Source organism: Scyliorhinus torazame, chromosome 7, assembly GCF_047496885.1.
Source record: "Scyliorhinus torazame isolate Kashiwa2021f chromosome 7, sScyTor2.1, whole genome shotgun sequence".
Lineage (NCBI taxonomy): Eukaryota > Metazoa > Chordata > Chondrichthyes > Carcharhiniformes > Scyliorhinidae > Scyliorhinus > Scyliorhinus torazame.
The window spans coordinates 41290811-41308580 of NC_092713.1; the positions used below are offsets into that span (position 1 = coordinate 41290811).

At 44.3% G+C, this 17770-nt stretch overlaps 1 protein-coding gene across 1 annotated transcript in view; it reads left to right on the forward strand.

Annotated features, from left to right (window-relative positions):
• Positions 1-17770, forward strand: part of LOC140426161 (glycogen debranching enzyme-like) — a 157927-nt gene that overhangs the window by 40254 nt on the left and 99903 nt on the right. Inside the window, 6 exon segments of the mRNA XM_072510596.1 lie at positions 3076-3178; positions 3318-3415; positions 4737-4876; positions 8414-8601; positions 12660-12783; positions 16147-16310. Coding sequence (XP_072366697.1) covers positions 3076-3178; positions 3318-3415; positions 4737-4876; positions 8414-8601; positions 12660-12783; positions 16147-16310 — 817 coding nt within the window.

Below are 17770 nucleotides of genomic sequence, written 5' to 3' on the forward strand. Positions count from 1 at the left end.
CCGTGACGGCACAGATGCACCTGAGCTCTTAGAGATCCGGGCAGGTCCCCACTCGGTGCCTGGAAAGACCCTATGCTGTAAAGGTTCAGGGCAACCGTCACCTTGACGGCCACCAGAAGCAGGTGTCCTCCCCATCCCTCTGGGTGCCAGGTGCGCCATAATCTGGCAGATATGTCATACTGTTTCCCTGCTCAGCCGGAGTCTTCGACGACATGCCTGGTCCAGCAGGTCCTCGAATGACGGGTGCTGCCGGTACACACGAGGCCTCCTGGGGCGCCTCCTTTGCACTCCTCCTCGTCCTGTTGGGTGGCCGCCTCTCCATTCCCAGCAGCTGCCTGGAGCTTTGGGAAAGGTGAAATCCATGCCACAGAGATCACTAGATCTTTGTGAGCAGTATTCTTTCAGGTCAGTTACTACCTCTTCACTAGCAAAAACCAGGCAATAATTGATCGCATGTGATGATCGCAGAGGCTCCTCAGGATAGTGTCCTTCCTTCCATTGTAAGGTGTGAAATGGGGTGTTTAACGATGATTGCACAATATTCAGCACCATTCACAACTCCTCAGATATTAAAGCAGTCAAATGCAGCAAGGCCTGGACAATACCAGGCTTGGGCTGATAAGTGCAAGTAAAACATTTGCACCACGCAAGTGCTGGGCAATGGCCATCTGCAACAAGAGAGAATCTAACCATCAACCTTTGACATTCGATAGAATTACCATCGCTCAATTCCCTCACCATCAGCATGCTGGGGGCTACTATTGACCGGAAACTGAACTGGACTGTGGCTATAAAAGCAGATCAAAGGCTAGGGATCTTGCAGTGGGTAACCCACCCCTGACTCCCCAAAATCTGTCCACCACCTGCAGGGCACATATCGGGAGTATGATGGGATACTCTCCACTTGCCTGGATGAGTGGCACTCTTAAAAACACTCTAAGCTCAACACCATCCAGGACAAAGCAGCCTGCATGATTGGTACCTCAGCCACAAATGTTCATTCCCTCTACCACTACCTCACAGCAGCAGCAGAGTGTGTACCATCTGCAAGATGCACTGTAGGAACTCCTTTCACAGCACCATCCAAACCCATGACCACCACCATCTAGAATGACGAGGGCAGTGGATACCTGGGAAGACCACAGCCTGGAAGTTCCCTCCAAGCTACTCGCCATCCTGTTGCGCAGTCTAAATCCTGAAATTCCCTCCCTAACAGCACTGTTGCTATGCCTACACCACATGGACTGCAACAGTTAAGAAGGCAGCTCACCACCACCATTTGAAGGTCTACTATGGATGGGCAATAAATGCTGGCCTAGCCAGTGAACCCACATCCCAAGATTGAATAAAACAAACAATAGGTGACTTTAAAGCAAAGACTACATCTTAGAAAACAGACTGTTTTATTTTTCCACCCTCCAGTTCATTTTTAGTCATTCCAGAAGGTTGGAACAATTAACAAGTTAACTGAACAGGGGCAGTTGTATGCTTCAGTTAAACTGGAAATCTACTCCTTTAATAACCTAATTTTTAAATTGTTGCAGTTCACTGCTTCATGTTGAAAGTAATCAAATTAATACACTACTCCACATTGTCTTAAAGGTTACTACAGCTCGTAATCACCATTTTTAAGTCTCCCTGGAATGGAGAATTTGCCTGAAGTAGCCTTTCTATAATGTTCATTATTTTGTGCTGGCTCTCAAAGAAAGGAAAATGGAACTTCTTTGAGATGGGGCATGTTAAATAATAAATAAATAGAATGTTTAGGAGAAGTTCAGTTATAGGATGAGTAGATGCTGGGACTCAAGTGCCCCCTCTGGTGACCATGAAAGATCCTATTACAACCAATGCAAGTCGAGTATCCTTTATCCTTAATCCAAAAACTTCCAAAACCACATTTGTTTGATCATCGACCTTTTAGGGAAAGCCTAGTTATTTGTCTGCACTGTTTACCTTGTTTGATTTGATTTGATTTATTGTCAGATGACCGAAGTACAGTGAAAAGTATTTTTCTGCAGCCAAGGGGACGTACACCGTATGTACATAGTAGACAAAAAGAATAATCAACAGAGTACATTGACAAATGGTACATTGACAAACAGTGATTGGTTACAGTGCGGAACAAGGAGCCAAACAAAGCAAATACATGAGCAAGAGCAGCATAGGATATCGTGAATAATGTAAGATCAGTCCAATGTTCCTATGTCTGGATGTGCGGGTCTTCAGACTTCTGTACGTTCTGCCTGATGGAAGGATCTGGAAGAAGGCAATGCCTGGGTGGGAGGGGTCTCTGATAATGCTGTCTGCCTTCCTGAGACAGGTGTAGACCGAATCAATGGGAGGGTGGGAAGCTTGTGCAATGCGTTGGGCTGAGATCACCACACTCTGCAGTTTCTTACGATCTTGGGCCGAGCAATTGCCATACCAGGCTGTGAAGCAGCCGGATAGGATGCAGACATGCCGAATTTCTTTAGCTTCTGTAGGAAGTAGAGATGTTGGGTTTTCTTGACTGTTGCATCAACGTGAGTGGACCAGGACTGATTGTTGGTGATGGTGATTTTTACGGTGAACATGTTGGGAAAAAAAACTGTTACAGGCACTCTATGTCTATAATTCAGTGATAAATCTTACTCTTCTTGCTCTTTTATTTACTTTAGACTATAGCTAGCCTAGACGTATGCTATTGTAATATAGCTTTATATGTGGTATCCAAAATTATCTGAAATCCAAAACATAATTAGCCCCAAGGGCTTCGGATAAAGGATACTTGACCTATGCTTGAAGAAGAGCAAATTAATTCTTTTAGCATCTTCGTCAATATTTATCCACCGACCAGCGTCATTAAAAACAGATTATTTCATTGCTGTTTATGGGATCTTGCTGTGTGAAATTTGATTCCCATAATTCTTTAAGCTGCAACAGTGACTACACTTCGAAATACTTCATTGGCTGTAAAGCACTTCAGGATATCCAAGGGTCATGAAAGGGGTTATAGAATTGCAAGTTCTCTGCCTACCAAATGTGAGACTTCCACTGGAATCTGTTCATTTTTCTGTTTCTTTTTTTTTTTTAAAGTGATAGACCTGATGAAATAGAAGAATGCTGCAGCTTGGTCCGTAAAAAATTGGAAGAATTAAATATGGAACACCATCAGGAGATGCATTGGCATCAGGAGCAGGCAGGTTTTACTTCAGTTTTCCTCCTGTCCTGCCCTGTCCTGTCCTGCCCTGTCCTGTATCCCCTGAGTGAACTTTAATCAGCTGATGTCTTTTTAAAAAATCGTCAAGCAATTTAATTACAAAATAATGTACCTTCAGGCTGTGAACTGCACGTTGGGGACTGTAAGTTACGAGCGCCTGGTAGACTATGGCCCCAAACTTGGACCTGTAACAGAAAAGAATCCTCTGGTGACCAGGTATGGTGATCAAGTCGCTAAAAACCGCTGAGCGCAAGCTCATTTAGAATGTAAAGTTCTCTGTACATTTGAATGACAGGAAAGCTTTCAATGGGTAACTAGTTTGGCAATCCATTTGAGGGCCTCCTGGGAAGCTGAGTGGAGAAATAGGTTACCAATCGAAACAGATCTGAATGGGGAGGCGTTGATGTGATTGTTCCGTGTTCTGAGACTCTGCCCATAGTCGCACTTCAGGAGTTCATCATCGACCTTTGAAGCACCTGATTACGTCGTCCATGCCTCATGGGGATTTTATTGAGTGCCATTCACTGCCTTTTATGAGGTTGAAGTCGGGGACCTCGGTCAGTGTTGAGGCGTTAGCTCTTTATGCCACATATACCTCACACTTCTGTCCACCTGGATAGTGGATTGCCAGTTGCATGAATATTGGCTGCAGTTTTCCAGAGTGGCTGGCACGATTTTATGTGTGTCCTTGCTGGGTATTTCAGGTCTTTGTGAATGGGAAGTTCAATGTTGGTCGTGACCTGTTCCAAATTGGTAGTACAATGACGTCAGGTGGATGTCGGGCACTGGCAATGTGGGACAGCATCAAGATCCAGCCGCTTTGAGTAGACTTGAGAGTCACTGACACCTTGACAGCAAAGTTTTTCCGTTGCACATCCACAATCTTGTGATGCTTACAACACCATGAGGCAGTCCATGTGCTCCAGGAGAGTAAACTAATGTCATTGTTACGGAGCAAGTATTGTGGTTTTACCCAGGTCATGTGTGAGTTTCCAGACCATTTTCATCCTGAGAATTTCCATCACTGGTTCATTACTAGGTCTAAATGATAGATCAGTTTGAAAGATCACCTGCACTTGTACTTTACTTAAACTGTCAATAAGATGCCTGAAGGCTTTGCTCAAAGGGGCCTCGCACATCGGGTTAAACATTCGACTTTTAATTCTGGAAACTGGGATTATAAGGATTGAAGTCCACAAAGATTCAGCACAAAACACATTTAGACAGGGAAAGCCTGCAGAGAACTGTTTCTAATTTCAGTAAATGCAGCTACTGTTGAAATATAGTGAGAAAAATATTCCTGTATTCTGGCTAGATGTCAGATTGCATGCTTTGCTTGCTTTAGTAACAGAAAAGTTACTTCATTTCTACCTTGGAAATGATATTGGCATTAAATAATATTAATGATGCAAGGCTCAGTTTACTCAGTCTAATTAAATGACTCCGGGGGATCCTAACCTGTTTACTTTTTAAAACCGTGCCAATACAGCTAAGTATACTCCACGTCGTTTAAAAAGGTTGTATGCTTTGCATGCAGATACTTCACATACGAATTTGAAGTGCTGCCTTTGGAGCAGGAGGAGCCAATGATGTATCAACCAGAGAAGGCAGTGTACTTCATGGCCCATAACGGCTGGGTGATGGGTGATGACCCCCTCAGAAATTTTGCTGACCCAGGTGAATTATTTATAAATTAATGGATAACATTTTCGGAGAACTGAAGCACAAGCATTTTGTGAAAGAGAAAGCAACTGAGGTTGAAAAACAATGGGGAATTTAATTCATGTTAAAAGTGCATGGAATCATAGGATTTACAATGCAGAAGTAGTCCATTCAGTCCATCAAGCCTGCACCAGCCCATGGAAAGAGCACCCTACTTAAGCCCACCCTATCCCCGTAACCTGACCTAACCTTTTGGACACTAAGAGGCAATTTAGCATGGCCATTCTACCTAACCTGCACATCTTTGGACTGGGAGGAAACTGGTGTATTTGGAGGAAACCCACGCAGACACTGGGAGAAAGTGCAAACTCCACACAAACCATCACCTGAGGCTGGAATTGAACTCTGGTTCCTGGAGCTGTGAGGCAGCAGTGCTCACCACTATGCCACCATGCCGCTTACATGTTTTTAAATTTGGTCTGTTTTAGTTTATGCACCCAATAAGACCCTATAAGTGTCCCCGCAATCCAACTATTTTATTAAAAGTTCTGGGGTCTTTGTCGTCAGGACTCCACTGTATTGCTCAATTTGTGCAGTAAGTGCCAGACAACATTTTTGACTCCGTATGAAGGAGGGCTTCTCAACATGGGCCCTAAATTTGGATTTTACCAGTTTGTACCTATGTGCCTTTATCCTATAATTTCAAGGTCACATTGCTATTCCTAACTACTTATAGCACGTAGAGATCATATAAACTTTGCTGTTAAAGTTGTGCGTTAGTTACAAAAGACAAATTGAACAGTGTTCAGAGTCAAGAACCAGAAGGCATTAATTTAATGTGATTAACGCCATGAAAAAGACATTTTTTTGGCACAGCGAGTTGTTAGTCTCTGTAATGCACTGCCTGAGAGCATATTGGCAATAGATTCAATTGTGGCTTTGAAAAAGAAGTTGGAGAAGCACCTGACGAGAGATGTTTTGTGGCCTTTGGGGAAATGGTATGGGAGTGGCTCTTGCAGCGAACTTGCTTGGACTGGAGAGGCTGAATGTCCTCCTTCTGTGCTGTAACCATTCTGTGCTTCTCTTTGCTGTCACAATGCTTTCCACATTAATTTGAAACTCGGTAGTATTTATATTGCTTTCAATTGCCAAAGTACGGAAACACCGAGACCTCAGAAGCTGCTGAAGAAACATGATTTAACTTGACAGAACTGTAGATGGCATTTCTGTCATTGCAGATTATTATTCCTGTATAATCCACATTTCCCTATCTTTAAACTTTACTTGAGTAAATGATTGGATTGGGTTGGATTTGTTTATTGTCTCGTGTACCGAGGTACAGTGAAAAGTATTTTTCTGCGAGCAGCTCAACAGATCATTAAGTACATGAGAAGAAAAGGGAATAAAAGAAAATACATAATAGGGCAACACAAGGTATACAATGTCACTGCATAAGCACCGGCATCGGATGAAGCATACAGGGTGTAGTGTTAATGAGGTCAGTCCACAAGAGGGTCATTTAGGAGTCTGGTAACAGCAGGGAAGAAGCTATTTTTGAGTCTGTTCGTGCATGTTCTCAGACTTGTGTATCTCCTGCCCGATGGAAGAAGTTGGAAGAGTGAGTAAGCCGGGTGGGAGGGGCCTTGATTATGCTGCCCGCTTTCCCCAGGCAGCGGGAGGTGTAGATGGAGTCAATGGATGGGAGGCAGGTTCGTGTGATGGACTGGGCGGTGTTCACGACTCTGATGTTTCTTGCAGTCCTTTGCCGAGCAGTTGCCATACCAGGCTGTGATGCAGCCAGATAGGATGCTTTCTATGGTGCATCTGTAAAAGTTGGTAAGGATTAATGTGGACATGCCGAATTCCCTTAGTTTCCTGAGGAAGTATAGGCGCTGTTGTGCTTTCTTGGTGGTAGTGTCGACATGGGTGGACCAGGACAGATTTTTGAAGATGTGCACCCCTAGGAATTTGAAACTGCTTACCATCTCCACCTCGGCCCCATTGATGCTGACAGGGGTGTGTACAGTACTTTGCTTTCTGAAGTCAATTACCAGCTCTTTAGTTTTGCTGGCATTGAGGGAGAGATTGTTGTCGTTGCACCACTCCACTAGGTTCTCTATCTCCCTCCTGTATTCTGACTCGCCGTTATTCAAGATCTGGCTCATTATGGTCGTATCGTCAGCAAACTTGTAGATGGAGTTGGAACCAAATTTTGCCACGCAGTCGTGTGTGCACAGGGAGTACAGTAGGGGGCTAAGTACGCAGCCTTGAGGGGCCCCGGTATTGAGGGCTTTTGTGGAGGAGGTGTTGTTGTTCATTGTTACTCATTGTGGTCTGTTGGTCAGAAAATCAAGGATCCAGTTGCAGAGTGGGGAGCCAAGTCCTAGGTTTTGGAGCTTTGATGTGAGCTTGGCTGGGATTATGGTGTTGAATGCGGAGCTGTAGTCAATAAATACGAGTCTTATGTCGGAGTCCTTGTTGTCGAGATGCTCTAGGGATGAGTGTAGGGCCAGGGAAATGGCATCTGCTGTGGACCGGTTGCGACAGTATGCGAATTGCAGTGGATCAAGGCGTTCTGGGAGTATGGAGGTGATGCGCTTCTTGATCAACCTCTCGAAACACTTCATTACGACTGAAGTCAGGGCCACTGGACGGTTGTCATTAAGGCACGTTGCCTGGTTCTTCTTTGGCACCGCGGTGTATGATGGTGGTCTTCTTGAAGCAGATAGGGACCTCTGAGTGGAGTAGGGACAGGTTAAAGATGTCCGCGAACACCTCTGCCAGCTTGTATTTTATATTTAATTTAAATGGTTCAATTGCAGATAGATAGTCTTAAAAGGCCTATCTTACGACCTGCAGTCTGCTGAATAAAGGTGGCTGCTTGGGTAGAATTTTGTGTAAAACCTAGATATTCAAATTAGATTTTGTTATCAATTTCATTAAGAAATGTTTCACATAAATAAGAAGCGGCTAAATGGTTGCTTTCGAAAAGTTCTCTCCCAAATATCTTCTTTTTAATCTTGTCACTTTATTGCGTAAGGATCCCATTAAATCCTGCCAGTTTGCTTTACTATAAGAACTACCTTTTAAAAAAAGATAAATTTAGAGAATCCAATTCTTTTTTCCAATTAAGGGGCAATTTAGCTTGGGCATTCCACCTACCCTGCCCATCTTTTTGGGTTGTGAGACCCACGCAGACACGAGGAGAATGTGCAAGCTTCACACAGACAGTGACCCAGAGCTGGGATCGAACTCGGGTCCTCGGCTAACCACCGTGCCACCTTACTATAGGAACGACCTGAAGCTTATAATGAAATAGTATGATGGATTTATCCCACAAGCAGTTGAAATTTAATGCAGGAAAGTGAAAAATGATACATTTGGTGGGAAAAACAAGGAAAGGGAATTTAAACTTGAGGGATTCAACTCTTTTCACAATAACATCATTGCAATGTTAATGTAAGCCTATTTGTGACAATAATAAGGATGATTATTAATCAATTCTATGTCTAATTATTATGCATTTTAACAGATTGGCTTTTATTTTCATAGGTTCTAATGTTTATCTCAGGAGGGAATTGATTTGCTGGGGTGACAGTGTTAAACTGCGATACGGAAAAAAGCCCGAAGACTGTCCTTACCTTTGGGCTCACATGCAGAAGTATACCGAAATTACAGCCAAAATCTTCTATGGGGTGCGGTTAGACAACTGCCATTCAACACCTATTCGTATTGCTGAGGTACAGATTAAGTTTTCTCCTGCCTACGATGCATTTTAAGTAACCGTTTGAACATGCATGTTACTGATAATACATTTCATTTATAGATGTTTCAGACTTTACTATGGAGTAGTGTGTTTTAAGTTGCTATTATGCACGTGCAGGCCTTGTTACGGTTAGTTAGGGCACGCTGCAGGATTTCGACAAGGCGGCATGCCAGCTACAAAGCTGACCCATTCTACTGTGCCATATCACCTAATCCTACTGTGCCATATCACCCAATTCTACTGTGCCATATCACCCAATTCTACTGTGCCATATCACCCAATTCTACTGTGCCATATCACCCAATTCTACTGTGCCATATCACCCAATTCTACTGTGCCTTATCACCCAATTCTACTGTGCCATATCACCCAATTCTACTGTGCCATATCACCCAATTCTACTGTGCCATATCACCCAATTCTACTGTGCCATATCGCCCAATCCTACTGTGCTATATCGCCCAATTCTACTGTGCTATATCGCCCAATTCTACTGTGCTATATCGCCCAATTCTACTGTGCTATATCGCCCAATTCTACTGTGCCATATCGCCCAATTCTACTGTGCCATATCGCCCAATTCTACTGTGCCATATCGCCCAATTCTACTGTGCCATATCGCCCAATTCTAATGTGCCATATCGCCCAATCCTACTGTGCTATATCACCCAATCCTACTGTGCTATATCACCCAATCCTACTGTGCCATATCACCCAATTCTACTGTGCCATATCACCCAATTCTACTGTGCTATATCACCCAATTCTACTGTGCCATATCGCCCAATTCTACTGTGCCATATCGCCCAATCCTACTGTGCTATATCACCCAATCCTACTGTGCTATATCACCCAATCCTACTGTGCTATATCACCCAATTCTACTGTGCCATATCACCCAATTCTACTGTGCCATATCACCCTATTCTACTGGGCCATATCGCCCAATTCTACTGTGCCATATCGCCCAATTCTACTGTGCCATATCGCCCAATTCTACTGTGCCATATCGCCCAATTCTACTGTGCCATATCACCCAATTCTACTGTGCCATATCACCCAATTCTACTGTGCCATATCACCCAATTCTACTGTGCCATATCACCCAATTCTACTGTGCCATATCACCCAATTCTACTGTGCCATATCACCCAATTCTACTGTGCCATATCGCCCAATCCTACTGTGCCATATCGCCCAATCCTACTGTGCTATATCGCCCAATTCTACTGTGCTATATCGCCCAATTCTACTGTGCCGTATCGCCCAATTCTACTGTGCCGTATCACCCAATTCTACTGTGCCGTATCACCCAATTCTACTGTGCCATATCGCCCAATTCTAATGTGCCATATCGCCCAATTCTACTGTGCCATATCGCCCAATCATACTGTGCCATATCGCCCAATTCTAATGTGCCATATCACCCAATTCTAATGTGCCATATCGCCCAATTCTAATGTGCCATATCGCCCAATCCTACTGTGCTATATCACCCAATCCTACTGTGCTATATCACCCAATCCTACTGTGCCATATCACCCAATCCTACTGTGCCATATCACCCAATCCTACTGTGCCATATCACCAAATCCTACTGTGCCATATCGCCCAATTCTACTGTGCCATATCGCCCAATTCTACTGTGCCATATCGCCCAATTCTACTGTGCCATATCGCCCAATTCTACTGTGCCATATCGCCCAATTCTACTGTGCCATATCGCCCAATTCTACTGTGCCATATCGCCCAATTCTACTGTGCCATATCGCCCAATTCTACTGCGCTATATCACCCAATTCTTTTGGTGGTGTCTAGGTTTTGACCATTTTTAGCTGCATGGAACACGATGGATGCTTAACATGGACCATTAGGAACCTCATGTAAAGTTTAATCTGGTTTAATTTATTTGCATAACATTTGAAGTTCCTGAAACTCGAGGGTTGTTGTAACTGAGGACTTCAGCCAACAGTGCTTTAAAAAAATAACTGTATCTAACTCTGGCCTTCAAAATAAAGCATAGGAATGCACAAAGCACAAAATCCCACCAGATGTCAAGGGTTGGTTTACCAAGGTTAGGGATAGCCGCACAGCCATATATTGGATACCCCGGCCTGAGTGGTGTTTTTTTTTTTCAATAAGTGATGACAATGTTCTGACCAGATTATGCAGTACTTCAATGGTTTCTATTATGTTACGAACAGAAAGGGGATTAATTTAAACTTCCTGATTTCTCCTGTCGTTATCTGTCCGTAAACAGAAAGGTATTTTTGGCCTTTTTTTATTTCCCCCCCTTTATAAGTGGCAGTTTTCTTAGCCCTTAAATTAGGAGTGCTCGAAACATCTGAGTAACTCCAGATAAGATTAAAATAGAAGGGGTTGGTTTATTTTTACACATGCGGGGGGGAGGGGTTTCACAAAGTTTGCCGCTTTGTTTTGCACTCATACAATACAAAAAGGGATAAGGAAAAAGGAAGCTCAGGGCCCAACCAAAATAAAATAGAAGTTAGGGTTTTGCATGGTCCAGAGTTGAAAGTCTAATGGACTGCTTCTTCAGAGGAGAAGTTGACTGTTGCAGGGTGATCCGTCTTTCCAGAAAACACGACTTCCAGGGGTGAAGGCGTGTAGGGTTAAGTTGTTTTTTAAGGCACAAGTTCCAATGTTTCAGGAGTTTTGCCGTTTTGATGAGGGCCAGAGTTCTTTCTCCTACCACCTGCTTGATGGTAAGATGGTAGACAACGTAGGCTTCGGCCTGGAGTCCTGTTCTCTTTGGAGGTCAAACAGTTGCTGGTTTCAGGTTGTTAAACGGGGCCCCTGGTTGGGAGCTTTTGTGTGTTCGGACAAGTAACGCTTAGGCCATTGGCACCATTAGCACCAGATAGAAACTAGGAGCTGCAAACAGCAAATCGCTGGCTGGGGCAGATATCTCATCTGTGAGACCATTGTGTTAGCTTGGCTGAAATGTTTATGCCACGCAAGACGTTTTACATTCCAGCAGGTGTGAGGTGTTCACATTTATTCATTTTCAAACAACTCAGAAACATTTAGAAGCTAGCATATGATCAGCTGGAGCAATTTTAACAGCCCAGCAACTGCCCATTTTGAAAAACAGATAAAGAACGGGAGGAATTTTCCACAAAAATGGCAAGTTTCAGGTTCTGACTGAAAACCGGCATGTTTCTCCCCAGAAATACAGTCCAGTTTCCTGACCGGATCTTAAGGTCTGTCAACTAAAAATCAGAGGGCGTGCTTTGCGCCATTACTCTGGCAGGGTGGAACCTGATGTTGCTGTCAAGGCAGACTCCACAGAAATTGGGTAACATCTTTAAAAGGCGCTCCGATCTGTGAAATAAATAAACTCCCCTGTAAATCCCGCCCCCCCCCCCCCCAAGCCATGGAGGAACCCCTCCCCACCCCAGCCCCTACCTCATATAAGGGAACCCCCCCCTCCAATGGAGGAGGGTTACCCCTCTGTCAGTGCCCTGAGCAATACCAGAGAAAAATGCTTTTGTACCATGTTTACTGAGTTATATTATTTGTAAGAGATACTAATTGGGGCGAGATCAGTCAAGCCATGCAGATACATGAAGGAAACCGCTTTTCATGAGCAGAGAGCACGAGCAGAGAGAGTATGTTGACAATGTGTTTGTTAACTGAGAAGGAATTAGCAGGCTTGTTCAAGGTACTTGAAGAGACCTGACTTTAGAAAATGTAAAATACCTTAAAGAGCAGGTAACTGATGCTGTTTTTTTCTTTCTCTTCCCATCATTTTATTTCTGATTTACAATTTATTTTGCCTTCTCTTTTACATGTGAGTTTTACTTAACATTGACATTTGTTCTCTTCTGACACTTTGCTTTCAATTTCTCCAACATCTCACCAACTTCCCATTTTGCTAAATTGATTTTTCTGCGTCGCTTCCATCTTGATATCACCATTTTTCCCAGTCTGAGTCTTTGATTTTGCCTTGCTTCCTATTTAAAAAAAAAAAAAAAAATCTCCATTCCTTGACTTTTGTCTTTTCACCTGCAGCATATGCTGGACACTGCCAGAAGAATACGACCTAATTTGTACGTAGTGGCCGAACTGTTCACTGGAAGTGAGGAGATGGATAATGTCTTTGTGACTAAACTGGGCATAAGTTCCTTAATACGAGGTAGGCATGTTAGTTTTCTGAACACAGTATACTCATATGGTGATGGCTTATTACTTTAATGAGCATTGGAAACTTGTTGTGTGATCTGTTTCTCATGGAAACATATACCTGTTAACAAAATCCTATCTTAATAGTGGTGCCACTATGTAGCCATCTATTAAGCACTACTGAATGTTCAGTTCAATAATTACCTTGTTTCCTAAAAGGAGATTACTTCATTATTTCTGCATATTAATTTACCATTTACCAGATTTTTTTCTCCGGTGTTTCACACAAAGGATTAGTTGGGTCAAGCAGAGTTAGAGACCAGGAGTATTTAAGGCAGGAGGAAGATCTGAAAATGAAAAGAATGAAATGAAGTGCGAAGCAAGGGAAAAAAGGAGTAGGAGGAGAGAATTGGACTGGCACTAGATAGGGAGGGGAGAGAGCGATTGGGGGAAAAAAAAAAAAAAAAAATAGGAAGGAGGCTGTGCAAGTGACAGCCAAGGGTCAGGACCCAAACAAAGAAAACAATAAACGTGGTGTGCAGCAGCGAAAGGCCAGCGGGGCCCAAAGTCCCAAAAATATGGGGCGAGATTCTCCGACCCACCGCCAGGTCAGAATCGCCGGGGGCTGGCATGAATCCTGCCCCCGCCAGTTGCCGAATTCTCCACCACCGAATATTCGGCGGGGGCAGGCCCCCCCCCCCCCCCCCCCCCCCCCCCCCCCCCCCCCCCCCCCCCCCCCCCCCGCGCGATTCTCCGGCCCGGATGGGCCGAAGTCCCGTTGCTGGAATGCCTGTCCCACCGGCGTGGATTAAACCACCTACCTTACCGGCGGGACAAGGCGGCGTGGGTGGGCTCCGGGGTCCTGGGGGGGTGCGTGGGGTGATCTGGCCCCGGGCGGTGCCCCCACGGTGGCCTGACCCGCGATCGGGGCCCACCAATCCGCGGGTGGGCTGTTTGGCGGAGGCGGAAGAGACTCCCTCCACTGCGCATGCGAGGGAATGCCGTCAGCGGCCGCTGACGCTCCCGCGCATGCGCCGCCCGGAGATGTCATTTCCGCGCCAGCTGGCGGGGCACCAAAGGCCTTTTCCGCCAGCTGGCGGGGCGGAAATTCGTCCGGCGCGGGCCTAGCCCCTTAAGATTGGGGCGGCGCGATGCCCAACTGATTTGCACCGTTTTGGGCGCCAGTCGGCGGACATCGCGCCGTTTCCGGAGAATTTCGCCCATGATTCTGGGGATGGGTTGGACGGAATGGGGAGTAAAACGAAACTGACTTTTTTGTAAAGTTCTGCCTGAGTTTAAGTTAGTGTTTGGGGTTGTGTGTGGTGGGGTTGTGTGTGGTGGGGTTGGGACAAGATTTAATGCTGGGAAGAAAGTGTAACTTGTGGAGTTAAGCAAGTATACAGAACGTGGGTGGGTGGGGCCACACATCTCCGGGAGGAGGTGAACCCTGAAGAGCTATTGTGAATGTGAACGGAAATTAGCCAAAGATTGTGTAGGGGTCAAATGTTATAAAACTGATTTAAATTTAACATTACAAACATGTAAATGCAAGCTGTTCGGTTGAGTGAAAGCAAGATATTTTGGAAATGGGGAAGAAAGCAAACCAATATTGTTCCAAGGAAGGCATTTATATAATGAGGCAGATTGACTGAATTTTGAAGCCCAATTTAGTGTTGTATGCAGGTGCTAGTTTTGTTTATACTACACTATTCCTGCTTTATGGAAATGCACATTGGGACCAGTGCCAGTCTGATGGAATAAAATCTATTTTGCAGGAAATATATGCAAAGATTATCCAATTTCCTGAACCCAATTCACTTTCTCAATTGTTTTTCTACTAATTAGCACTTCACTTTTAATCCAGATCATAAAAAAGATGCCAGTGCTCTTTGAATGTGTGGCATGGAGGTGGTTACCAATTGATAAACAGTTGGCTGACCTTGGAATCAAAATACACTTTAATCCCTGTCACTTTAATCCAGAATCTAGAATTAAGCAATAAAATACAGCATGATTTCACTAAAACTAACTGGTTTTTGTTTCTCCCTCCAGACTAAGTGGGTAGAAGGACAGGGCACTAGCACATTTTACACATTCCTGGTCAAATATAAATTACTGGTGAGGGTAAAGTGTTTGAAAATGTCCGGTGTGATCGTATAGTGTGTCAGGGGCCCCTGTATTTCTGGCATGTCGTTTTGAGATGCCTTAACAAATTGCCTGTATTTCATAATGGGGTACCCTTGGTTTGTATATCATGCTAGCTGTGTGGATGACTTAAGTTGCATTACAAAACCTCAGCTAATTAAATGTTTTTTAAAAAACAACTATTGAATTCCATGTACAATGCTTTCTTTATTTTTGTGTCACTTACCATTAGTTGAGTGGAGAGCTATAGATCATAGAATCATAGAATTTGCAGTGCAGATTCAGCCATTCAGTCCATCGAGTCTGAAATGACCCTTGGAAAGAGCACCCTACTTTAGCCCACGCCTCTGCCCTATCTTCATAACCCAGTAACCCCACCTAACCTTTTGGACACTAAGGGGCAATTTAGCATAGCCAGTCTGCCTAACCTGCATATCTTTGTGGGATAAAGACGGGGAGAAAGTACAGGCTCACACAGATAGTCAACCAAGGCGGGAATTGAACCTGGGTCCCTGGAGCTGTGAGGCAGCAGTGCTAACCACTGTGCCACCATGCTGCCCTGTGCTGTGCCGATCATTGCTTTCAGTGGTAATCACATCATTTGAATAATTAGTTGCTTTGTCTTGTACTAGTTTTCCATCCCTCTTAACGGGGTTAACCATTTAGGTCAGAGATGAGAAGAAATTTCTTCACCAAGGGAGTGGTCCACCTGTGGAATTCGTTACCGCAGGAAGTAGTTGAGTCCAAAACATTGTATGTTTTCAAAAAGTAGTTAGATGTAGCACTGACAGCGAGGGGGATCAAAGGATCTGGGGGAAGAGGGATTAGGCTATTGAGTTGGATTATCAGCCATGATCATAATGAATGGCGGAGCAGGCTCGAAGGGCCGAATGGCCTCCTGTTCCTATTTTCTATGTTTTTTATGTTAACCTCTCCAGTCAAATTTCCTGAATCACATTTAATGTTTTGTTTATTTTTGCGCCTGTAGAAAATTAGTACATATATAATAATGTCTTCCTGTTAACACTAATGTTTATAGTTTCCTCCCAATGACTGCGGTGCTGTTTTTTCCAGTTTGCAGTAATAAGTCTGCACTCTGAGATTTAGGAAAGACAATGAACTTCCTGAAAAGAAAATGATGTGTTCGTGTTTCTAACATTCTAGCATAATATTTAGAGTATGTACTGTACAATGATGAACTTTCACATTTTTTCTGTGTTACATGCTACAGAGGCAATGAGTGCTAAGGACAGCCATGAGGAAGGAAGACTTGTTTACCGTTTTGGAGGGCTGCCTGTTGGATCTTTTGCGCAGCAACCTGTGAAGCCTCTAATACCCAAAATTGCTCATGCTTTGTTTATGGATGTTACCCATGATAATGAATCCTCGATTCAGGTGCAGCATCATTAACATTTATTGTCAGTGTTCATCAACAAACAACATTCCTGTTGTAAATTGTCTATATTATATTTTGTACAGTTTGCCCACTAAAATCTGTGTTCTTCCAGCATGGTGAACCCCATTGGTGAAGCATATAAAGTAGTACTTTGATGTTTAGGTTCATCTGTTTTATTTAGGTGGTTAGTTTAGAAATCTTTGATATTCATTTTTGCTCCATTAACTAGTTCACTAGTACTTCCCTCTTCCTGAAACAAAGCAGGGACATCTGGACGGCAGCCATCAGCCCTGTTGTTTTGATCAGGGCGTCTGAGTATTTTTGAGAATTCTTTCATTTCTGGCAAGGCCGACATTTGTTGCCCATCCCTAATTGTCCTTGTACTGAGTGGCTTGCCACACCATTGCAGAGGGCAGTTAAGAATCAGCAACATTGCTGACGGTCTGGAGTCACAGGTAGGCCAGGCCAGGTAAGGATGACAGATTTCCTTCCCGAAAGGACATTAATGAACCAGATGGTTCTTTAGGGCGGCACGGTGGCACAGTGTTGAGCACTGCTGTCTCACATCGCCAGGGACTCTGGTTTGATTCCGACCTTGGGTGAAGGTCTGTGAGGAGTTTGCACATTCTCCCCGTGTCTGCGTGGGTTTCCTCCAGGTGCTCTGGTTTCCCCCCACAGTCCAAAGATGTGCTGGTTAGGTGGATTGGCCTTGATAAAATTGCCCTTAGTGTCCAAATGATTAGGTGGGGTTACAGGGATAGGATGGGGGATTGGGCCTGGTGCTCTTTCAGAGAGTCAGTGCAGACCCGATGGGCCAAATGGTCTCCTTTCTGCAGTGTAGGGATTCTATCTGATGGTATTTTTAAAAAAATGTATTTTATTAAAGTTTTCAAACACAATTTTTCCACCTTACAAATCAATCAAAAAAGATAACACGATAACTAATAGATAACATTATTTAAATAAAATAGTGAACTAACAAAGAATAGTGCTTCCTTCCACATGAGAAAGATCCCCCCCCCCCCCCCCCCACGCTCTTCTTCCTATTTTCCCTTCAGCTCCTCTACCAGCGCCTCCCCCTCGTCTCTCATCTCCTGATATATTTCGGACACTTTGCCCTCCCCGACCCATACCCCCGAAATCACTCTATCCTGGATCCCCTGTGTCGGGAGCAGCGGAAATTCCCTCACCTGTTGCCTCGTAAACGCCCTCACTTGCATGTATCTAAAGATATTCCCCCGGGGCAACTCATACTTTTCCTCCAGCGCTCCCAGGCTCGCAAACGTCCCGTCAATAAACAAATCTCCTAATTCCTGCCCAATGCCAGCTCTGGAACCCTCCGTCCATCCTTCCTGAGACAAACCTATGGTTGTTCCTGATCGGGGACCGCACCGAGGCACCCGTCACACCCCTATGTCGCCTCCATTGCCCCCAGATCCTTAAGGTTGCCGCCACCACT